General features: G+C 33.5%; 2 protein-coding genes across 3 annotated transcripts in view; one reads left to right on the forward strand and one right to left on the reverse strand.

Annotated features, from left to right (window-relative positions):
- Positions 1-1,251: 1,251 nt before the first annotated feature.
- FPGT (fucose-1-phosphate guanylyltransferase) lies at positions 1,252-10,107 on the reverse strand. Of its 2 annotated transcripts, none has more exons than XM_045547742.1 (4): positions 9,992-10,107; positions 8,471-8,638; positions 7,214-7,306; positions 1,252-4,283 (listed from the first exon to the last, which is right to left on the reverse strand). In XM_045547742.1, exons 1-4 carry the CDS (start codon positions 10,071-10,073, stop codon positions 2,827-2,829), a joined length of 1,800 nt encoding a protein of 599 aa, XP_045403698.1. In that variant the 5' UTR covers positions 10,074-10,107; the 3' UTR covers positions 1,252-2,826. The 2 variants fall into 2 exon arrangements, with proteins under 2 accessions (XP_045403698.1, XP_045403699.1); XM_045547743.1 differs by having other exon boundaries at positions 3,300-3,466.
- Positions 10,108-10,191: 84 nt separating this feature from the next.
- LRRIQ3 (leucine rich repeats and IQ motif containing 3) overlaps positions 10,192-25,158 on the forward strand; it is a 128,837-nt gene continuing 113,870 nt past the window's right edge. Inside the window, exons 1-2 of the mRNA XM_045547745.1 lie at positions 10,192-10,347; positions 24,495-24,743. Of these exons, the coding sequence (XP_045403701.1) occupies positions 24,495-24,743 (249 nt within the window). The 5' untranslated portion in view covers positions 10,192-10,347. The remainder of the gene's footprint in view (positions 10,348-24,494; positions 24,744-25,158) is intronic.

Consider the following 25,158-nt stretch of genomic DNA (forward strand, 5'->3'; position numbering starts at 1 on the left):
CATCATGTACACTACTCTTAGGAACTGAATTTAAGAATGACTTGCTTTTTTCTTTTTCCTAGACCCTTTTAATAAAACACACACTTAGATTAGAATCATTTCTTAAGTCACCTTTTCTCTCTATGTTTCAACATCCCTGAAAATAGAATGTGCCTTACAGCTGATAGTGTTTTATAATAGCTATTAGCCAGGCAGCAATAGTCATGGAGTTATCTGCTAATATGTGAACTTGGTCATAGCTGTGCATGTGATTGTCATTTCAGTTATGTACACTGTCAGTAGTACATGCGTGCTGCTACACACCAACAATACTTCTCAAGCCAAAGATACTGATAAATCCTTTGAACAGATACCATTTCAAAGCAACAAGAATCCACACATTGTGAAGGATTATTATTAGGTGAAATACAGTATCGAGCATTTAATGGATGACAAACACACAACATCCTCTGAAAGCTCTGCAAGTAAATAAATCTTAAACAATAAAACAATAGCTACCACATATTTTCCTCCTGGGAAGAATCTTGAAAAAAGAAAACACACACACACAATCAATATATCATACATAATTGGGGGTTGCAGACAAGTCACTTCTGGTTTATCAATTATTTTCATACTGATATGTTAATAAGACATCAATTAGTCAGAAATCTCCTTCTGACTTTGAATAGAAGCTATCTACCTTCTAGGGACATGTGATTAAACAGGCAAAAATGAAACTGAGTTTTGTCAAATAGTAAAACATCAGCATTAAAACTTGCAGAACAACATCAGCATCAAAACTTGCAGAACAGGCGTCTGGGTCTGCAGCTTGGTGAAAAACCCAGATGGTATTGCGGTAAGACACTCTAAGGAAATGCAGCCTTACCAGTAACTTTGATAGCACAGAGATGGTACCTGGGTGGACATAAGGATATCAACAACTCTGAGATGAAAGTGTTTCTGAAGGGTTTGACTCTTCCAAAAAGTCAGGAAGAATGTGAAGCTGTTAGAAATGTCTTGGTGATATCTCAATATTTCATTTTGTTGTTACCTTATATGTGTATGCAAGAGGGTTAATTGATAAAAATCTACATTTAAATGCCCCTAAAAGATCTCCAATGAATATAAATATTTCAAGTAACAAAGAAAGCACTGTGTCATTTTATTGGTAGTGTTTTCTCTTTCTTAGTGGAACATAAAATAACGGTGATCCTTATAACTGACAGCACTTCGGATTAGGTAAAATTACGATATTGAACATTTAATGAATGACAAATATATAACATCCTCTGAAAGCTCTGCAAGTAAACCAATAAATGTTAAACAATAACTGCTGCTGTACTTTTATTTTTTCCTTGGGAAGAACCTTGCAAAAAAGAAACACATACAGGTACCATAACTGAAGGGTTGCAGACAAGTCACTTCCAGTTTACCAATTATTTTTATATTGACATGTTAATATACAAATAAGTGGCACAGACCAGCTCTTATTTCAACTTATTCATCTTAATTTAAAACAGAAAACTCTGACAAATATCATCTCTAATTAATTATTAGACTGTGAGATGAAGACATTTCACTTACATGCTCATACCAAAGTAGGAACACATAACTTGGGTTTTCAGCCAATTTTTATTTTCTTGAAGTTATTTAATCATGTGTGTATTATGTCAGTTTTTCTATTCTGCCTTCCTCCTACTGTCTACCTTTTGGCCAATTATTGCTTCTCAGTAACACCAGTGTGTGGACAGAAAATAAGAAATGGAAAGTTAAATCAGTCCATCTGGCAATTTAACAGTTCTGTTAGAGGGATTAATAGGAGATGATGAACGTAATGTCCACAGTGTCATTAAATTAGTCTCCTCATTAAATTTCTTTTTATTTAAACTAATTTCTAGAAAAATTTGCTCCCTATAAACTATCATGTCTTCTGTATCTTTGTAGATAAGCATTTCTTCAATGGACAGTTGCTTATAGCTATTCAGGCTAACTGGTGACTTATTCTGAAGAGCATTTAACATGTTTAGGTATGTTGTAAATGAATCACTCAAAGAACAACAAACTGGGAAAATGCGAGCAGTCCACAAACTCAATTATTCCTACCACCTTCTTCATACATAACTTGAGTTTTGTGTGTGTATGTTTTGGTTTTCCTATGGAATAGAGATTTAGGGAAAATTTATAAGATATGCAAACACATGTTCAAGTGTATACATACTTTGTTTTATTTTGATAAGATCAATAAATGAGATACAAATTTTTATCATTAATTTTATAGCTCTTTGTATGTAGTTATTTATCAACTAAAATAATCACATCAAGCATTGATTAACCTGAATTTGTCAGCTATAGTTTCTGAAAAATGATTTCTATAGTATTCCTACAGTACTCTGAAGACCCTAGAAATGCCATTTTTATTAATTTATCAAAATAGGATGATATTTAAGGAGATAATTGTCAATAAATACTTAAACTTTATCGGAACCAAAGATCAAAAGAAGGTGGAAAAATTGTTCATGTATATTTAGAAAATTTCCTTTTAAACTACTAGAGTATTTATTATGTGAACAAAACAATGCTCCACAAATCCATCATTAAAAAAATTGAAATAGTGATAAACATCAAAAAAGTCTCTCTTTTCTGAACTTAAAGTCTTGAAATATTCTTCCATCAAAAAAATGTTCATTTGTATTTTTGTGTTATTAATGTTATGCTACATGTTACAGCAATTATGTTAATACATTTTCATTAATTCACTTCAGTGAAACAATCCAAAAAAAAAAAAGTCTACAGAAAACGACTGTATTTGGAATCTTGCTTAAAGAAAGGCAAAGCATACAATATTTAAGATATCTCTAAATCAAATTGCTTTTTATTTAAACTAACTTCTAGAAAAATCTGCTCCCTATAAGCTATCATGTCTTCTATATCTTTGTAGATAAGCATTTCTTCAATGGACAACAGCTTATAGCTCTTCAGGCTGAATGTTGACTTGTTCTGAATAGCATTTAACATCCTTATGGATGTTGTAACTGAATCACTCAAAGAAGAACAAACTGGGAAAATGCGAGCAGTCCACAAACTTAGACATGTCTTGTTTCCAGAGAACAGCTCCTCTGTAACTTCAAGATTCCAAATATCTAAGCACGACAGAAAACAGACTCCAAAGAATTGAATTAACTTTACATCTGACAATGTTTTAACATTCTTTTTCAAGTCGTCTTGCACTCCAAATGCCATAGTTGAATACTTTAGGCATCCATTCATCTTCAAGCTTAAGGAACACACAAAAGAATATGCAGGCAGGGCAGCTTTTGTTATGATATAAGAACCACTAATAATGCAGTTTTCCCCAACTGTAACATCAGGTTCCAATCTGGAATATTCCACAACTGAGCCAGGTGCCAGTGAACATCTTGAATCCAGTATACTTTGAAGGATACAGGATGTTTTACCAGAACATTCTGGTGTGTCTGGAAAGATGCTAAAAATTATGGACTGTAAGCCAAGCTCTGACTTTAAACTGCTATCTGAAGTAAAATGAAACATATATTCTTCAGTTGTCCCAATGTGATAAAATTTGGAGTTATTAAGTACAACAACATTTAGTGATGTTCCTTTAAGAAGATGAAATATTCTCTGCCTCATATCTATCAACTCTGACTCTTCTTTGGTAACATTTGATGTGTTCCTGGTGTACTCCACAGTTGCTCCAGGTCCTAAAGCCTGCAGAAAGTCACCATAGGCATCTATTTCACAGTTCAGTGTGCCTATTTTTTCATAAAAAGCAAGTAATTTCTTTGCTGATGCATGATCCATGTAAAATAGGCTATCTGTGTAGACAAAGTCAGAGTCTAATTTAAGATGGGCAGTGTCACCCCCAACAAAGTCCTGTTGACAAAAATCCTCAGGTCTACACACAGCATTAAACTGATACATCTTTTCTATACTGGGTTTATGGAGGAAACGATAGCAAGACCTGTATTCAAGGTCTCTACGTTCTAAATAATCAAAAGGATCTAAGACAAATACTCCATGTGTGGTACCTACAGTCAAACTAGAAGGATGAGCTAAAGCAGTAAAGCCAGGTTTATCAAACCTTATAAACTCAGATTCTCCAATACTATAAAGTTCAATATCATCTGCACAGGTAACCAGAATCCCAGGATTCATATGTGAGGGAAAATCAATGTACATAGCTAGTTTTAATTCCAACATCTGATAAATGGGGTTACCAAGAGGCAAAGCTGTGAAAATTTTCCCCAGAGCACTTGCATTTGGAAGGCGTTGACTGTAGCCACCTATAAAATTAAACAAAATTGCCATTTAAAAAATGTGTTATTGTTTATAAGATTTTCAAAACCCAAGGGCACCATTTACAACTCAAAATATCTCTAAAGATATTTAATGTATACAATATGTTATTGTAACTCAGTAAAGAATAATGCAATCCAGATTAAAAATTCAAAGTGCAATTCTCCTGTAGCCATTTGATATAGTGTAGTTTTAAAAATTCCAGGTTAAGAACGAATTCTAATATACTGTACCTCCTGTGAATTGTTTTGAATCAAATGTATAACAAACAAAAAGGACGATGCATGATCATGATCATGCATCTATATTTTAAACAGTAAATTTCAACCATGTCAGACTCCTATATTAAGAATCCACTCCATAGTTACAAAAAATGAATATGCCAATTCCAAAATATAGTCATATACTGCATAATGATGTTTCATTCAACAATGGACAGCATATATAATGGAGGTCCCATAAGATTACAATGGAGCTGAAAAATTCCGGTCACCTAGTGATGTCATAGCTGTAGTAACACATCTTGTGTTTATAGTGATGCTGGTGTAAACAAACCTACTGCACTCCCAGTCATATAAAGCTATCACACATATAATTAGTATATAATACTTGATAATAAATGACTATGTTACTAGTTTATATATTTACTATGCTATATTTTTTATTACTACTTTAGTATACTCTTTCTACTTACTAAAAACAGTTAACTGTAAAACAACTTCAAGTAGGTCCTTCAAGAAGTATTATAGAAGAAGGCATTGTTATCACAGGAGATGACAACTCATGTGTGTTATTGCCCCTAAAGTCCAGTGGGACAAGATGTGGAGAAGGAAGACAGTGATATTGATGATCCTGACCCTGTGTAGGCCTAGGCTAATGTATGTTTGAGTGTTAGTTTTTAACCAGAAAGTTTAAGAAGTAAAAATAAAATAAAAACTAAGGATATAAAGAAAGAAAATATTTTGTACAGCTGTACAATGTAAAATGTGTTTTAGGCTAAGTGTTAATACAAAAGACTTAATAACTTAAAAAAAATTAAAAGTTTATAAAGTAAAAAAGTTATAGTAAGCTAATTTATTATTTAAGAAAGAAAATATTTTTAAATAAATTTAGTGTAGCCTCAGTGTAAACTGTTTATAAAGTCTACAGTGATGTAATGTCCTGGGCTTTCACATTCACTCACCATTCACTACTGACTTACCCAGAGCAATGTCTAGTCCTGCAAGCATCATTCATGGTAAGTGCCCTATATAGATGTACCATTTTTTATCTTTTATATGGTATTTTTACTGTACCTTTTCTATGTTTAGATATGTTTAGATACACAAATACAATCGTGTTACAACTGCCTACAGTACAGTAACATGCTGTATAGGTTTGTAGCCTAGGAGCAATTGGCTATACCACATGTTTGTGCAAGTACTGTCATATTCACACAAGGACAAAATCACCTAATAATGCATTTATCAGAATGTATGTCTGTTGTTAAGCCACACATGAATATGTAATTATCTATTAAACACTAAATTCTAGTTGCAGTGTCATTTCTCAAATTATTATCTACATTTAAAGATAGTACATTTATTTAAAAGCATTTTAAAATATATACTTGTTTTTAATTTAAACATCCTCTTCCCTTCTAAAATGAGCCTTATAACTTAATTCCTTGAAAAGCATGTTCTCTTAAGTACATCAAATATCTTCCATAATTTTTATGTAACTATAGTGAGAAGCAGCCTTACATAATAGAAAGAGTCAGACAAAAATGAGTTCAAACCTGGTTCACCATGTTTTAGTTGTTTATCTTTGGATTTACTCCAAATCAGCAAATGTGGAATACTACTCACCTCTGGAAGGTATTGCATCGAAAATGTTTTCATAAGCTCAATAATACATGAAAAGCACTTGGCACATTGCACATTGTTCAACAGAGAGCTAATAATAACTCTCTATTTTTCTTTTTCCAAAGATGAGGCAAAAGTAAAGTTTAGCACTAAAGGAATTATCTATTCTAATTTTTACTAAACTGGTAATAATAATAATAAAATCATAATAAAATTATAAATCAGAATTTTTTTACATTTTTCATCTTAAAACCAGAACTTGGATGCTTTACTTTGATATCATTTTTACAAAAAAATCATTGTTTTGTATATGAATCATAAGAACTGGAAAGTGACTTGGAAGCCATATAGATGGATTCTAAAATACCTGTCCCCTGACTGATGTAGTCCATGACAAAGTTTTCACCAGGCCTCTAGCATATAGAGAAAAATAACAGAGGTTTTCATGTAACCAAAATTTTCATATACTAAATGTATTTGATTTAATTATCCATTATTCTGAGATTATGTCCTTCCTATTGTTGTTTTAAAATGTCCTCTTTTGTGTGTATATTTCCCCCTTATATACTTACTTGTCAACTCCATACCTTGCCATTATTTCCTTTAATTTTTAAAATTTTTTTAAGCATTCTAGCCTTTGGGTACCAATAATCAGACAAAAATGCAGGACGGAAAGTTTAGGCAAAAGTCTAGTAACAACACTGCTAAAGCAGCCTCTCTCCTGAAGCAAGAATTCCCTCTAAAGCATTCCTGAGAAATGTTCACATTTGAATGAGTTCTTTCTTAGGAAAATAATTTTCTACGTGTATACCAAAACAAAATATCCATAAAAAGTTGATGATGTATGTGATCTACAATTTTTAGATTAAATTTTGTGAAAATCACTATGCTACTTACCACCTAATGACACCAAGAAAAGCATGAAATATTTTTCAAAGCAGAGTAACTTCAAAGAATAAAAAAAAAAAAAAAAAAAAAGAAGAGTAAAGTATTTGCAAGGGAGAAAAAAGTCCCTAAGGTATCAGAGGTAGAATGCTCAAAAGAAAATGTAAATTAGTAAAGTATAACTTTACCAGAGTGAATTAATAGGATGGTAAAAGAAGTCCATTTATCTCCATACAGCTTTTCCAAACATTGAAGGGCACAAAGTGTTGATCCTCCATTTCCTTAAAGGTAAAGTTAAAAAGCACAGTTTATTTTACAGAAACCTAATAAAACTCTGTAATGATGTTAAATTTAGAAGTTATAACTTTAAGGCTATGGTTTTGGGGTATAATTAACTAGGGAGATATACACAAAAAGTACTGGCAAAAGAATAAAATTAAATACATTCCATAGCAAATAAACAATTAGTAATGAAACCCAGAGAGCAGCACTCAGTAATAAATGAACTAATATGCTCTCCCAAACAGTACCAAAAACAGAAGGAATGATGAATTACACAACGTGTAACACTAGAAGATTGTTAAGTATAAAGATTCATATGGAGTTACAAACCACAAAGTCCACTTAAATAATTCTTCCACGACATAATTGAAGATACAAGTTGGATTTCCTTTCTAAAAAGAGTTTTAGAACCTGGTTTTCCAAAAATCATCTTAAATATTACCACCATACTAGTTATCCTAGGAAAATTATTTAAGTCTCAGAGCCTCAGATTTCATCTATATAATGAGAATAATAAAAGTACTGACCTTGTATTTGTGAAGATTAAAACAGCATTGGTTAATTAGACCAATGCTAATGTCATATACTGATACCTTATCTCTGGTATCAAGTGTCTTCAGTTTTAAGTATCACAAGGAAAACAGCCTTCAGGAAAATTGCTTCCATTTTTATTTGCAATGGAAAGTCAAAGAGCAAAGTTGACCAAAACTGGGGTTTTAAAATAAATATAATACTTAAGCCTTTAGACTGCATTCTTTTGCATTCCGTGCTGTAGCCCCAAGAGACTAAGTGTATATTTTTTTTGCCTGATTTGCTTTCTTCACGCAAGTTTCTGAAGACACTGTGGGGTGGGGAGGGACCTTAAGGGCCCTACTGATAAGGTCCAAAGGGATATTCACCATCTGACTAAAGTTTATTAAAACTAATAAAATTATCTTTTAAATAACATTCTGGAAGTATTCAAAGTAAATCACAAGGGGTAAGAACAGTTGTTATGACTTTTATCTTTCTTAAAAAAATGTCAATTTACATTCAAATTTTAAAGTCTGTAAAGTCCTTGGGTGGGGATATGCAGCTTATAAACTGTAAGCCACAGAAAAGCTTTTCATCAATGATTATTCTGCTCAGGACCTATGTTATAAACCTGACCATAAAATGCATACCAATTTTGGCTCCAGCAGGATCAACAAAAACGTGATATTGAACTCCAAGGGGTAACTCTTTTCTTTTCAGCTTTACTGACAGCTGTTGCTTATAAGCAAGTTCCTGTTTTTCATCAGCTGCCGTTATTGCAACTATGTCCCAAAATTCTCCAGCTGCCACTGGTTTGCCTATTTGGAAAAAGCAAGGAAATAAGAAAAATTATCAGAATTCTCTAGCTGTTACATGTTTGTCTATTTGGAAAGAAAAAAAAAAAGGTTAATATTTATTATCATCTTCAAAAATGTATCTTCTGCATTTGAGAATTAGGGAATAATTAATGGCCCATTAGTATGATTCAAAATAGTTCTAATGGAAATTGCTCACTTTTTTTTTTCCCCTCTCTCTTTTAGATTACTCCCTCCTTTTATGGTCCACAATCCCATATATTTAGAAATTTTCAGAGATATGTTTCTTGATTGAGAGGTAATTTTAACTTGTCAAAGATTATTACCTCAATTCTTAAATAAAAAGAGGAGACAAAGAAATAAATAAATGAATCTCCAGCTTTGAAAATCAATTCTCATATTTCAGGGACACTTTGTTAGCTAAGAAACATTCAATCCAAGTACCCATTCCTTTAATAATGGTGTTTATAAATGTAGGTACTTTATTTTTTACTACTTTAAAACGAGCCATGCAAGCTCACACGCAAGTTCACATCCTAATATGACAAATTCTAATTTTGTCATATTAATTTTTTCTATTAGAATATGACAAAATTCTTGATAATAAAGTCCCAACTTCCTGATGAACTCATTAAAAGACGGACTGCTTTTGGAAAACAGTTAGAATCTCTTCTTTATTGATAAACAAGAAGAGTAAGGTTTCTATTAGTTAACAAATAGGACTTGTCATCCAGAATCTAATTGTCCTGAACATTTTTCTTTTATCCAAGTATTAGCCCCTATATTTTTTAGGCAGTCATTGCATCAAATATATAATCACTTTTATTAGACAATTGTACAGGGAATCACAAGTGGCAGAGCCTGTTTTTTGATATCAAACTTCCACTTTTTAATTTTTAATCCCTAATTCCTCCATGTTATATTCCGCCCCCCCCCATTAAGTGTTTACATTACATAACAACTTGGCGAAGTAGGTAAGTGAGTAGGTAGGGGTAAGGATAAAATCACTTCTAAGGGTCAAAACTCTATGCTTCAGATTTTTTAGATTTATTTAAAATAGACTTTATCAACAAGCTACCTTCACTTGTCAAGTTAACTTTCTTTCTTCTCCTTCCTCCTCTCTTATTTTGAAATCTATACCACTAGGAACAAAGTTAAAAGTAACACACAAAATGTAAAGAAAGGAGAATGATAAAATCAAAAACTCAAAAGGAATATTAGCAAGTTCCTCCCGGTCCAGTGACCCAAGCCTGCAGGTGAGCAGCAGACAGGAAGTAACAGTCCAGCAAATCTCCTGGCCCGTAAAGCACCCTCCCGCTCCATTGACCGAGAGAACTCCGGTTCCTTCTTCGGTACCTCTTAATTCCGAAAACCTCCGCAATTTTCGTTGAGTGGCTTCTCGCAGAAATACTTCTGGAGGGGCCCTGACGGCCGCCATAGCCCCCGCTGCACAGCACGCATGCGCCGCGGGATGTAACGCGTTCCTTGGTCCGGGCGTCTCCGCCCCGCCCCTTCCTGCGTCACTCACGTAACCACGCCCCCAGAGCGCCTTGGCCTGCACTGCGGAAGCCAGGATGGGGTGAGCCCTGAACCTTACCTCGTTTCCTTAGTAACGGTCTCTGGAGCAGATGGCCACCTAGCGATTTGTCGGACTGTGTCGGGTCTGGGCCTCCTGTTCCCAACTCATAAGGCTTTACAGCCCCATTGACCCGGTGAGTGGTTCAGGTTGGGTGGCAAAATTGTTACAGCCGACCCACTGAGGGGAAGACGAAACTACAAGCTGGTGTCTAACTTTCTCAGTTAGGCGATTCGTCCTGACTGAGATTTGTAAGTCTTGACAGATTTCTACCCCGCGTCATCTGCAGCCATCTGACCCCAACCTGGTTGGAGATACACACACAGTCCGAATATTTGAAATCTATTCTTTTTAGAAACCTTAAGTTTGTGGTTTCTTTGCCCTTGCGGCTCCTAGAGAGTGAGCCACCCCACCTCTCTGTTTGGGTTTGCTGCTTAGGCTACACATGCCAGCCTCCCCAATGTTGTCTTTGAAAATTGTATAAAATTGAGTCTTCAACCAGGCTTCAAACATTTGTAGTATTTTGGGTGCTTCTCTGTCATCTTGTTGTTTATGTAGATTAATCTAGAATATTCAATAACATTTTTAGAAATAAGTAAGCCTTACTAGATGTATTTTTGGTAGCTATGTATAGGTATTTCTCTTGTGGAGCACCAAGTTTATGGTGAGTTTTACAGATTAAACTCTTCCTCTATTCACATAAGAAAGCTGTGAATCAGAAAAAATATTGACTTAGGGTATCAGAATTAGTAAGTAATGGAAGGTTTAAGGAATCTATTTCAATATCAAAACCAGAGCTTGTTCTACTGCACCATACCATTTATTTGAGAACCCTGTTTCTTAAAGTCTTAATCAGGCATATAGGCATTCACGGCACTATAAGCTCTTGTCATAAAATTTGTTTTTCTTCTAAAGACTTGACCCTGTTATTTAATTCTGTACTAAGCATTGGGGTGAAAAGGCAGATTACTCATTCATAGCTTTATCATTTAAAATTTTCCTTTTTGTTAATAAACAGTCTTATTGAAAACATTTAGAAAATACAGAAGACTTGAGTGAGAGTGAGCAAAAGAGGCAGTAGCAAGAGAGAAGGTCAGAGGTAACAAAAGGCCATAGAAATGATTTTGGTTTTTACTCTTGAGTGAAACGAAGCCATTGCAGGGGTTTGAACTGACTTACCTTATATTTAAAGAGATCACTCGGAAATATGAGAATAGATTATGATGGGGGGTGGGGAAATGATAGAAGGGGAACTTGTTTGAAGGCTACTGCAATAATACAGTGAGAATTATTGAAGGCTTGACCAAGATGCCAACTGTGAGGATGAAGAGAAGTTGGTCAGATTCTGGATATATTTTGAAGACAAAAGCAATAAAATGTGCTGAGGGAATGGGTGTGGAGTGTGAGAGAAAGAGAGGGGTCAAGGATGACTGCCTAAGAATGAATTGGCCATAAATTGAGATGGGAAAGATTTTGGATGTGTAAGATTGGTGGGGTAATAGGTAGAGTCCAGAATTTGGTTTTGGATGTGTAGTAAAGAGACGTATGTATGTAATGCATATGTAATGAAAGTTTGTGTATGTATGTGTCTGTGTATTATACATGTGAGTCTAGAATTCAGGAGAGAAGTCTGGGTTAGAATGGCCAGGCATGGTGGCTCATGTCTGTAATCCCAACACTTCAGGAGGCCAAAGCCAGAGGATCACTTGAGGCCAGGAATTTGAAAAGTCTGTGTTAGAAGTAGAGTTGTCAGTGTATAGGTGGAATTAATTTTAAACTGTGGAACTAGGTGAGCTCCCTGGGGAATGAAAGTTAACAGAGCCTGTATGTTTGGGGACTACATTCTAATAAGGTAAAGTAAACAATGAAAAAATAATCAAATTTAAAACAATCAGATAGTGGCAAGAACAGAGGGTACTAAAACAGGGTGATGTAATAGACTCTGTCACATAGAGTATTAAATAGAGTATTTCTTGGACCTGGGAAGGATGGCCATAGAAACACATTATTTTTTCCCAATATGACTACGTTACTCACATAAAATATGCTGGAAGTAAATATACCATAAGACCTATGGTTTTTGTTCTCCCTCTTTTCTTTCTTTTCTTAAATTTTTATTAATGTTAATTTTTAAGTAAAAAATTAGAAAAAATACAATCCGGGAGTAAATTTCCTTGTCAGTTGATTGTTCGGGATAAAAAATCAAGACAGTTTATTACTTTATATTTTATATAATAAAACTATGTTATGATTGTTTTAATCTTAAACTACCAGAGTGTTATTGTGTTATTGCAGTATTTGCCACAGAGTATTTTCCAGGTGTTTATGAATATTATTTTACCAGAGTAAAATACACCAATCCAGCTAGTATTAGGCCCATTAATTCTGTACCAATCAAACACACTGGAAATAATGTGTTTAATTTTGTATTCCACATTTAAACAAGGCTGCTAAACAAACTGGAGTATAATAAATTGAAGAATAATATTCTGTGGAGGTATTTGGGCTTTTTTTTCTCTTAAAGAAGAGCTGTCATAAAAAACAGTGAAATTTTTTTAAACAACTTTATTTGCCATTAACTTCACCTGTTTTAAGTGAACAATTTAATGATTTTTAGTAAATTTTCTGAGTTGAGCAACCATTACTGCAATCTAGGTTTAGAACATTTCCATCAATAAGGTGTCTTTTGCCCATTTGCAGCTAATGCCAGTTAGATTGTTTTTTTTTATTACTATATACATAACTAACACTGTTGTACTAGAAGTTGTAGAGAAACACATTTTAGTATTCTCATCTTCTGTGCCTGAAGAAGTTGAAGCCAGATGAAGAGGGCCCTGGATTATGGACCATGGAGCTCATGGTATATGACATGATCAGGCCATGCTAGGTAGGCCTATTCTAGTTTCCAATACTTGGCTTCATCTCTCTGTTTAACCTGCTTCCTCCTCCTACTCTTCCTGAAATGCTGCAAAAGGAAACATTCTCTTTTTACAGTTTTTTTTATTTAATTGAATTTATTTACTCAGCTAGCCATTCTCAACTTATTCATTTATTTATTTTGTAGGGGGTGGACAGAGTCTTGCTCTGTTGCCAGGCTAGAGTACGGGGCATCAGCCTAGCTCACAGCAACCTCAAACTCCTGGGCTCAAGCTATCTGCCTGCCTCAGCCTCCCGAGTAGCTTGGCACTACAGGCACACACCAACATCCCTGCTATTTTTTTCTATTTTATGTAGAGACAAGGTGTCACTCTTGCTCAGTCTGGTCTTGAACTCCTGAGCACAAGTGATCCTCCTGCCTGGGCTTCCCAGAGTGCTAGGGTTACAGGTGTGAGTCATCAGGCCTGGGCCCCAACTTACTTCTTAAATATATTTTTCTCACTGTGCTCTGTTGAAGGAACCCTCACTTCCTCTCACCTTTCTGTAGTGCAGGGAAAAACACCCCCCACCCCCAACCCCAAACTTCTATTTTATTTTCTCCGTTAGTTTTCTGTAGATTTGTTTTAAGTGGAATTCCCTAGGTAGTATAATCATAATCTACTTGGTCCAGATAGCAGCATGAGTATTTTGGGGAGGGAGAGGACAGGGAGAGGGCAAGTGGTTGAAGAATCTAAATTAGTTGAGTCAAGAACTATAATAAATTTTAATTAGTGTAATATAATCTGTATTACATTGAATAGAAATATATTAATGGCTCAATTTTAGGAGATGGAAAATCTGTTTTTTTAATTTCTAACCAAGGATTGTTTGGGCTAGAAGTATTTGTTGTGCCAAACTTTCCTTATTAAGAGCTTGTGATTTCTGTGCAGATGTTTTTCTGTGGATGTTTTGATTGTTCTATATCTATCTTCTGGCTTACCACCTTTTAGTTTTTTTAGGTTTATGCTTTGCTTTTTAAGTCTGTAATGGTGGAATAAAAAGAAAAGTTGAAAAATGGTGTCTCATGGAAGCTTTTTTTCCTGAACAGAAATATGCAGCCTTCTATTAATAAATTTTAAAAAGCTAATACAATTGAAGAAAAAAAAAGTGATTATTGCAAATGAATCCTGATTCCTTGTTCTAAATGACTTTTTATGTCATTTGAAAACATGTGGAATGTGCCATGAAAATGTAATGTTTCAAACTATCAGGGTTATTTATATTAATTTATAAACCCACCATGTTTTATTTTCATCTGCCAGGAGACATGTACTGGTCTGGCTGTTCTATTAGAATCTCCTCTCCTTAATTTTTAAAATACATTTTTTTTCTGTGATATAAAATCATGGCAATTCTTCTTCAAAACAATTGACTCAATAAATCTGTTATCCAAATAAAAAGTATTTTTAAAATATAATTGCTTTATTTTGTTAATAGAGATGGGCTTAATATGTTGCAGACATTCTAAACTGAAAATAAAGTTGGCAACCACAATGTGTAAAATATTATTGTTACCCTTAGAGTTAGACTTCTAAAAAGTAAAACTTAATTTTTCTTCTTTTTTGTGATTTTAATTTGCATGCAGATATGTTGGCAGCTATTGTGATAATTCTGGAGTCCAGTATTCAGAATTCCTTTTATTTAATAATATAGTTAATGCTTATGAAATAAGTTATTTGCATATAGACCATCAAATCTAATACTTAACGATATGCTAATTTTTACTTAAAAATGTGTCTGCATTCCTAGTATCTAAAAATGTAAGTAAATGAGTGTTAAGTCAACAAAACATTTTTTGGAACAATTTATTTTCAATATTTATTATATATTATATTTGGAAAGGAAATACACAAAATTTCTCAGTATTTGATTTACTTATTAATTATAACATGATTCTACGTGTGTGTGCTACTATTTTTTTTAATGGAAAAAGTTGGGAGTAAAGATGACATTTATAATTGACTTACATTGTATTTTATAGACATGGGTTATTTAGTGTGATTAACAATGTATGATAATTTTAAAATTAGCACTTTAGTAGATAACAAAACTAAGGGAAAGTTTGATGATAATGGTACTGATTTTTAACTGCAGAATTTTTTGAAGCTGTAATTGGGGCCTTGATGCTTTCTGTAATGTGTTGCTATACTTAAACTAAATTTGCTTTTTGAACATTATATTATTTGAACTTGATAATTTATAATCTGTGTGTACATTCCACAAAGTAATTGTAAAATTATCAAAGTCTAAAATGAACAAAGCCAATTTTAAATATGACTTCTTTTGTGGTCATATTTAAAATTGACAGCAATTGGTAAGCAGGCTTTTAACTAAGTAGAGGAGAAGATACCAATTGCAGTGGTTTTTAGCTTCTCATGGTGGGCAGTAGAATCACCTAGTCCCATAGCTGCAGCAAAATGATTCAGAAGATGTGCTGTGGGGCCTGGGCTTTTGTGTTTTTCTAGTTATTCTCATGTGTAATAAAAATCCTAAAAGACTGCATGAGGCAGTTTAAAACAAAATATGAAAAATCCACACTTGTCCAAAATGTTTGGAAAATGTGACAGATTATTTAACTGAATAGTCTGAATAAGTAAAACATACTTTGTATTCTGAATGTAGAATACTAGTTTTTTAATGAAAATAAACTACATATATTCCTATAATTTATTAATCATATGTTAATTTTTCCTTTTGATAGCAATAACTTGGTATCATATTATAATGTTCTATTGTGGAATTCCAAAAAAATATTAAGGTTGTTTATATACTGGCAAATAAATGTTGTTCGTGGAGGTACATATTAATGTAACACAGAACATTAATATAAATTAATGTAATGTATGGGAAAGAATGCTAATGAGACTAATTTATTTTAGAATTCATATCACACCAAGTAAAAAAATCGATTGAGAATAGTTTAAAAAATTGAATACATACAAAACAAAGTCAGTTAAGAAGAATAAAAAAATACGTTTTTAGGCACTTGGGGTGAGACTTGGTATTTGAGCATTAAGATAACTTTTGAATGCCCTGACAGATAAGGAAGAGATCTTACTGTGGAGTAAGATTTATTATTATATGGTAAAAAGGAACCACAGAGAGTATTCGGGAAGCCCCTCCCCCTTCACTAAAGCTCTGAAAGGCAGGTTAACAGTTAGTTGCCTGCTTTTTATCATGAAAGAACCTTCATATAACCTGGGTAAAGTATTTAATTTTTATAGAGCCTATACATCTTTATGGAGTCTTCTGGAATGAGATAATGACAAAATAGCCCCCCATGCAATGTTTGAAAATATAATCAAGAATTATAATTTTTTCAAAATTCACTTACTGTATTTATTATTTACTTTTCTTCTGTTTACTTTGGATTTAATTTGCTCTTGTTTTTCTATTTCCTTAAGATGGAAGCTTAGATTATTTTTAGATCTTTATTCTTTTCTAATATGTGCATTCCGTGCTATACAGTTTCCTCTAAGCACTGCTTTCACTTCATCCCACGAATTTTGGTAAGTTGTATATTTCATTTTTATTAGTTTTATTTTAAAATTTCTCAAAATTTCTTCTTTGACCCATGTATTATTTAGAAGTGTGTTGTTTAATATCCCAAGTATTTTGGAATTTTCCACCTTTCTATTATTGATATTTAATTTTATTCCATTGTGATATGAGAGCAGACATTGTATTATTTCTATTCTTTTAAATTTGTTAATATATGTTTTATGGCCCAGAATGTCATCTCTCTTGGTGAATGAATGTTCCATGTGAGCTTGAAAAGAATGTGTATTCTGCTATTGTTAGATGAAGTAGTTGATAGATATCAATTAAATACAGTTGCTATTATTATTTTGGACAAACTGATATCTGTTAGTTCAATTAAGAATATGAAAAATAAGAGATTTTTATTTTATCTTCATGTTTTCCTTTCCCAATGCTTTTCCTTTACGTAGATCTGAGTTTCTGATCTGTATCATTTTCTTTCTCTCTGAAGAACTCCGTTTAAGATTTCTTGTAAGGCAGGTCTACTGGTAATAAATTGCCTCAATTTTTGTCTGAGAAAGTCTTTATTTCTCCTTCACTTTTGAAGAATAATTTTGTATGGTACAGAATTCTAGGTTGGTTGGATTTTTTTCTCAACACTTTAAATATTTTACTCTACTCTCTTCTGCCTTCATGGTTTCTGAGCAGTCAAATATAATTCTTATCTTTGATTCTTTATAGGTAAGATGTATTTTTTTCCTCTGGCTTCTTTCAAGTTTTTTTTTTATCTTTGATTTTATGAAGTTTGAATATGATATGTTTAAGTGTGGGTTTTTGTTTTTGTTTTGTTTTTGACATTTATCCTGTGGTGATGTTCTCTTCGCTTGCTGTATATGTGGTTTGGTGTCTGACATTAGTTTGAGGAAATTCTCAGTCATTGTTCATTCAAATGTTGCTTCAGTTTGTTTCTTTCTTCTAGTATTGGCATTTCACCTACATTACACCTTTTGAAGTTGTCCCACATTTTGGGCATATTTTGTTCTGTTTATTTTTTTTTCTTTTCAATTTTTTTCCTCTTTGCTTTTCAGTCTTGAAAGTTTTTATTGATATATCCTCAAACTCAGAGATTCCTCAGCCATTTGCAGTCTACCAATGAGCCCATCAAAGGCATTCTTCATTTCTATTATAGCATTTTTGATCTCTTACATTTCTTTTTAATTCTTTCTTGGGAAATCTCTCCACTTACATTATCCATTCATTCTTGCATGTTGTCTGCTTTTTCCATTAGAACCCTTAGCATATTAATCACAGTTGTTTTTAATTCCCAGTCTGATAATTCCAGTATCTCTGCCATATCTCTGTTTGGTTCTGATGAATCTCTATATCTGCCTGTCTGTCACTCCAATTTGGGGGCAGCAATTTGCCTGTGAACTCACTTCTCTGGCAAATGTAAGTAGAATTGATGTTCAGTTTGTTCAGCTTCTTAACCTATAAACTCCTATCATGTTATATTGGAAACCTCAAGTCCCTTGATTTACTTTTTGAAGTATACATTTTCTGTTGCCCAGGCTAGAGTGCCATGGTGTCAGCCTAGCTCACAGCAACCTCAAACTCTTGAGCTTAAGCAATCCTACTGCCTCAGCCTCCCGAGTAGCTGGGACTACAGGCATGCACCACCATGTCCGGCTAATTTTTTTCTACGTATATTTTTAGTTGTCCAGATAATTTCTTTCTATTTTTAATAGAGATGGGGGTCTTGCTCTTGCTCAGGCTGGTCTCGAACTCCTGACCTCAAGCAATCCTCCCGCCTCAGCCTCCCAGAGTGCTAGGATTACAGACGTGAGCCACCGCACCTGGCCTATACATTCTATCTTAAATTGTTAGTTGAACTAGGTATTTATCTTAGTTAGTAATATACTTTATAGGGCTTGCTAAGTGCCAGACACTGTTCTGAAGCATTTATGTCAACTCATTTTGTCCACATAAGAGTTCTGTGAATTAAGTGCCATTATTATCCTCAATTTACAGATGAGGAAACCAAGACACAGGGTACGTAACTTTCTGGAGGTCACCAAGCTCAGAACAACTTATATTTCAGTTCATTTTTACTTACCTAACTTACAAACTTCTTGAAAAATCGAAAGAACTTGTTCTAACCAATAGAATGTGGCTGAGGGTGAGGAGATGCTTTACCAGTTTGGTGTAAACCTTAAGAAAGCCAACAGGTTCTGCTTCTGTGCTTTTGGCAGCCCTGAGTCAAGCATTTAGAAAGTCTGGCTGCCCTATTGCAGACACACATGGATAGATGACATGGAGAGGCCAGGTCAAGATGGAAAGGCCTTGAGACAGTACAGAGACAAAGGCCTGGTTGTTTCAGCATTCCAGCTGAACCTTACCTTCCAGCTGTCCTTGCCAAAGCATCAGACATGGGAATGAACCATCTTGGTTGTGGCAGTTCAGTTGAGATCCATAAGACTGAAGCTTCAGCCAATGTTAGTTAGATGTTTATTGAAATCTGACTTAGTTCTAGGCCCCATGCTAAAATTAAAAAAAATATAACTAACTATAAAACAAATTTTCTGTTCTCAACAGGCATATATTTTAGTAGGGAAGAGGAACATTAATAATAAATAAATATATAATCACTAAATTGGAGACGTGGACATGGAACCAAAATCTAAATAATGACTAAAAGTCAGCTAGGCAGTGATTTGCCAAAGAGAGTATACTAAGAAGTGTCACATCTTGAGTTGGAGTTTAGATATTTTGTTAATTAAGAAGCCAAACTTCTGAATTATTTAGAATTTTACTTGTTAAATAAAAAGTAACATTTCAATACTGCCTATTTTTCTTTACCACAGTTAATTCAATTTTTCCCATGGGATTTGCTTTAAAACATTTTTAAAAGAATTAGGAAACAGTTTCTTTTAATTTCTGAAGCCATGAAACCTGAGAGTCAACTTAATAACCTTTGTATTTCATTCTTAAAGATTTTTTATCATAATAGTCATCTTTAATCAAAGCTAAAAATAGACAGTTGTACAAAATGGGAAAAATGCATTGTACTAAGTAATATCATGAAGATTATCTCAAATTTGGATTAATATCCCTTTCATCACACTAGTATTTAATTCTTACAAGAATTTTTTTTTTCTTAAAGTAAGCATCTTTTTGATTAAAGTTAAAATGTAGACTGCTGGACAAAATGGAGGAAAAAAGCATTGCATTAAGTATTATAATATCATGAAGATTATCTGAAATTTGGATTTGTGTGACACAGTAATTGTTTTCTTCCTGAGACTATATGTCTTATTTATTAGAAGTTTTCATGTAAAGCAAGAGTGGCAATCAAACTAATTCCCTTATCAGTGTCTCAGGAAAATCTCAGGACAGTATAAGAAAAACTGCTCCCCAAACTAAGATAGAGCCAAGAGACCAAAGAATGACTCAGACAAGTCCAGGTTGGTGAGTTAGATGAGTTTATTAGAGATTATTTACACAAGGCATTCACTTGTGTAAGTAATCTTTCACATGTAGGAGTTTTTTTGGCTCTTTACTCCTTGCACAGGAGTTTCCCAGACATTCACTTCTCCAGCTATTTACTTCTTGCACAGTTCCTTGAACTTTCAGTCCTGGGAAGAGCAGGAGTTATTCTTCTTCCTAGATAAACCCACACTGTTTACCTGTGGTGTTGCCTTAAATCTCTTTCCAGTGAGTGATGCAGAGCTCTTACTTGTATCATCACATGTTCATATTGAAACAAATCAAGCATACACAGTACAATCATGTACCTTCATATAACCCATGTTATGTTAATGACACTATAATTTTCCACTAGGCAGAGATTTTAGCATTAGAATTAGCTAAATGATATTATAAGTCAGCTAAACCAATTCTAAAGAAGTCAAGGCTGGTTTACATTGGTTGCCTCTGCCTCAAGAAAGTGCTGAGGCACATCTCTTTTGCCTTGTAACTATCTTTAGGCATTTGCTTAATCTATTTTGTAACAATTTTGTTGCGCACTCCAAGCTAGCACAGCACAGTGTGCCTCTTTGTGTCATGGGGAACTTGTATTTTTCCCTCAATCATACATTACTCATTTTATGTAGAAAAAATTTGAACATATTTAAGAATTTTGTGGAAAGGGGACATTATTTTAAGATGTTGGTTACAACAGTATTAATGTCACAAAGCTACTGACAAGGTTATTCATCTAATAGGTAAAGTTTGAATGCTTCACATAAGTGCAGAACCTCTCATTTTGTAAAATTATTTAGTTTGTCTAAGTAAAGAAAATAGAAAAAATTCAATTTTTGAACGATACCAATACTAGATCATTGATGTGTTCAAATGGCATATAGACATTAATCCAGAAAATTTAAAATAAATAATTGCTGATTGATAAATCTACAGACATTAATAACTATACTTAGTTAAAAACACCTTTTTTTTCTTATTTTAATAGATTCTGGGGCTACACATTGAATTTCATTACATATATATTATATAGTGGTAGACTCTGGGCTTTTGGTATACCCAGTCACCAAGGTAGTGTACACTGTTCCCTACAGGTAATTCTTCATCCCTCATGCCCTCTCATCTTCCCCTCTGTGAGTTTCCTATGTGCATTATACCACTCTATGTGCCCTTGTTTAGCTCCTATTTATAAGTGGGAACATACGGTATTTATTTTTTCTGTCCCTGAGTTACTTCATTTATGGTAATGGCCTCTAGTTCTATTCAATTGCTGCAGAAGACATTATTTCATTTTCTTATCTTTGAGCAGTACTCCATGGTGTGTATATATACTACATTTTTTTAATCCACTCATCAATCGATGGACGCTTAGGTTGATTCCATGCCTTTGTGATTGAATAGCACTGTTTAAAATCCCTGAAAATAAATGCCAGAAAGAAGATAACATTTTCTACAAGGAAATTTCAAAATAAACTTAGAGATGGAATAATCAGTGTGAAAAACAAATGGTTAGAAATAAAAAGATTTTTTGTGTGTATATATACACAAAAAATACATATGTATTTATATATAGCTATATATAATTATATGTATAACTTTGTGTATATACATAAAATTTATGTACTGATTCAGTGATGAAAAATATAAAGTCACCTTTAGCTTTATGTGAAGAAATGGAATCTCTGATCTTCCATGTTGAGGGGTGTTGGGTATCCAAAGGTTTTGTTGAGAGTTTATGAGCTACAAAAGAACAGAAAATTAAGAAAATGAAAAATTAAGCCAGAAACTGGCCGAAAATCTTTACAAAACACATACCTAATAAAGGACTGGTATCCAAAATAATACAAAGAACTCTTAAAATTGACAATAAGAAAACAACCCAATCAAAAAAATGGACAAAAGTTCTGAACAGGCACTTTACCAAAGAAGATACATAGATGGCAAATAAGCATATGAATGACATATAATGCTCAACATCATATATCATGAGGGAATTGCAAATTAAGATGGAATACCACTACACACATATTAAGAATGGCCAAAATCCAGAACCCTAACACCACCAAGTACTGGAAAGTTTGTGGAGCAATAGGACCTCTCATTCATTGCTAGTGTGAATGCAAATGGCATAGACACTTTGGAAGACAATGGCAGTTTCTTACAAAATGAAACATACTCTTACCCTATGATCCAGGAAGTAAACTTGGCATTTACTCAAATGAGTTGAAAACTTATGTCCACAAAAAAACCTGTACACTAATGTTTATAGTAGCTTTGTTCATAATTGTGCAAAGTTGAAGCATCCAAGTTATCTTCAGTAGGTGAATGGGTAAATAAACTGGTACATCCATACAATGGAATATTATTCAGTGCTTTTAAAAAATAGGCTATTTTTATAAAGATGTGGAGGAACCTTAAATGCATATTATTACAAAGTGAAAGGAGCCAATTTGAAAAACATACATATTGTATGCGTACAACTATATGACATTCTGGAGAAGGTAAAAGTATGGTGACATTAAAAAGATAAGTGGTTGTCGGGCTAGAAGGTAGGGAAGCAGGGAGGACCACCAGGGACTTTTAGGGAATGATACAATAATGGTTCTGCATGACACAATAATGGTTCAGCATGACACAATAATGATGGATATGTCATATATTTTTCAAATCTATAGAATTTAGAATAAAATGAGTGAACCCTAATGTAGACTATGGACTTTAGTTAATAATGTACTAATACTGGTTCATTAATTGTATCAAATATACCACACTTACACAAGATTTTAATAATAGAGGGAGAACTGTAGGGGTTGGAGAAGCATGAGGGAGTACATGGGGACTCTTGTTTTTTCCACTCAATTTTTCTGGTAACAGGCCCTGCCCCCAAAAAGTTTACTAATTTAAAAGATCACATGATCATAAAATAAGTGACATTTCTTTGGTGTATTACTCTCACTTTACAGGTTTCCTGCAGAATAGTTATTGGCTTCAAAAAATGGATTCTATGGCTGAAACTTTTGAGGCACCCTATTGTCTGTCTCGAAACTTCCCAGTGTACCCTAGATATGGTCTCTCATAAGCGCTTATTATAAACTGTTCTGGGGTTAGCCTATCTTTAGGCCAAAAAGGAGAAGTAGATCTTTGAAAGGAGAGCCGGAGAGAAGACTTCTTAAGGTATTTTCTATTTAGGGAGTCCAACTGATAGGACACAATATGGTCCTACATTCTAGGACCTAATAGAACTTAATGAGGTTAGTTTGTAAAAGTTCATTCATATCTATTTGTTGCATATCTGGATCTTTATATTTGGAAGACTTGTTTACCTGTAGTTTAGGCTAATCTTTCTCAAAGTGTTTATGAATTCCATGTTAAATTATGGATTCATGGCCCTTTAGCCTAGAGATTCTGATATAGCAGTTATAAGATGGGGCCCAGACATCTGCCTTTTAACTAATTCCTTGGGTTATACTTAGAGTTTTGAGATTTATAGTTTTAGGCCTTGGCCGGGATATAAAAAGTAGTCAATGTCCTGAATGAGTGCAAGAGTTTATGTGGCTTTTCACATTTATTCTCATTTGAATTATACTGGTTCAGTTTACCTGCAATGGTAGAAATTGATACTTCCAATGGGGAAGGTGGTTAGGTTAATCTTACAACATGGCTCTAAACAGACCACTTGAGCTTGTAATTCTCTTCTCAAGTATCATTGACTTACCTTTTATGAAAGCTGAAATTACCCATAATATGGGAAAAGTCATATATATGATAAATACCATAAAATTATTTAAAAAACTTTGATACAAAAGTTGTAAATAAATTTAAATAGTCAAATTTTAAAGCTTAGAATTCTGTATCCTAATTGCCTGATTGAACTTAAAAATAATGTAATGACAGATTATCTGTTTAAGAAATGAATATTGTTGATGACAGCTGAAAGCCTGAATTTCATCTGATCTGCATTTTTCAGCCTCTCTGGCAAAGATTATGACAAAGATTATCACTGTCCTTACTTGTTTGTTATTCAATGCATTCCTTTATTTAACAGTGTTTTTAAGCAAAATTATTATACCAGCTATACAAGGTATAGTTTGTTGTTAGTTGTCTAGATGTGATATTTTATCTTAACTACTTCACTGAATTTCAAGTTAAGTATTCTATGAAAGATGAAATTTTCTTCTCTTACTGATTAGTTGATTGATGAAGGCAATGATAACATTCTGAGTAGTAGTTATAGAAATGTTAGATATTTAAGATACTTTGGGATAAAAAGTTCTATGGGAATTAGATTTTTTTTTTAATTTCAACTTTCCTATCCATTTTTATTCTCACTATTTCTTGGCAAATTTTTGTCTGTTCTCAGATTTTTAAAAGTTGAAAAAATTTTTGAAAGCAGTTTCTCATCTTTCCTAGATGTTTCATGGAACAATCACAGAAGAGCTAACCAGTCATGACGAATGGAGTCACTATAATGAAAACATAATAGAAGACCAAAAAGATTTTGTTTTTATGAAGTTCAGTGGCCTTCATTTAAAATCTATGGAAAATGTGCAGTCTTGTATATCTCTTAGAGTATGCATCTTCTCAAACAATTTCATTACAGATATTCATCCACTTCAAAGTTGTATCAAATTAATCAAACTGGATCTCCATGGAAATCAGGTAACAACAGCTATTTCAGACACTTGCATGTAAATTAAATTTAAATATTATAAGCATGTTATCTATCTGCAATATTTCTGTCAGTCTTTTATCTAAAATATAAACAAAATTTAAAAATAAATGAAAAATATATAAAATGTATATAAATGCAGAATTTTAAATTTAAATAAAAACACATAAGACATGATTTGGTATACTTTACTTTTTAAATCTGTAGTCTGGATTAAGAATACTTCTTCAGCTGGGCAGGGTGGCGTGTGCCTGTAGTCCCAGCTACTTGGGAAGCTGAAGCAGGAGGATCCCTTGGGCCCAAGAGTTTGAGGCTCGCTGCTGTAAGCCATGATGACACCACTGCACTCTAGCCCAGACAACAGGGCTAGACCTTGTCTAAAAAAAATACAAAAACAAAACAACA

Source organism: Lemur catta, chromosome 3 (assembly GCF_020740605.2).
Source record: "Lemur catta isolate mLemCat1 chromosome 3, mLemCat1.pri, whole genome shotgun sequence".
In the NCBI taxonomy this organism is placed as follows: domain Eukaryota; kingdom Metazoa; phylum Chordata; class Mammalia; order Primates; family Lemuridae; genus Lemur; species Lemur catta.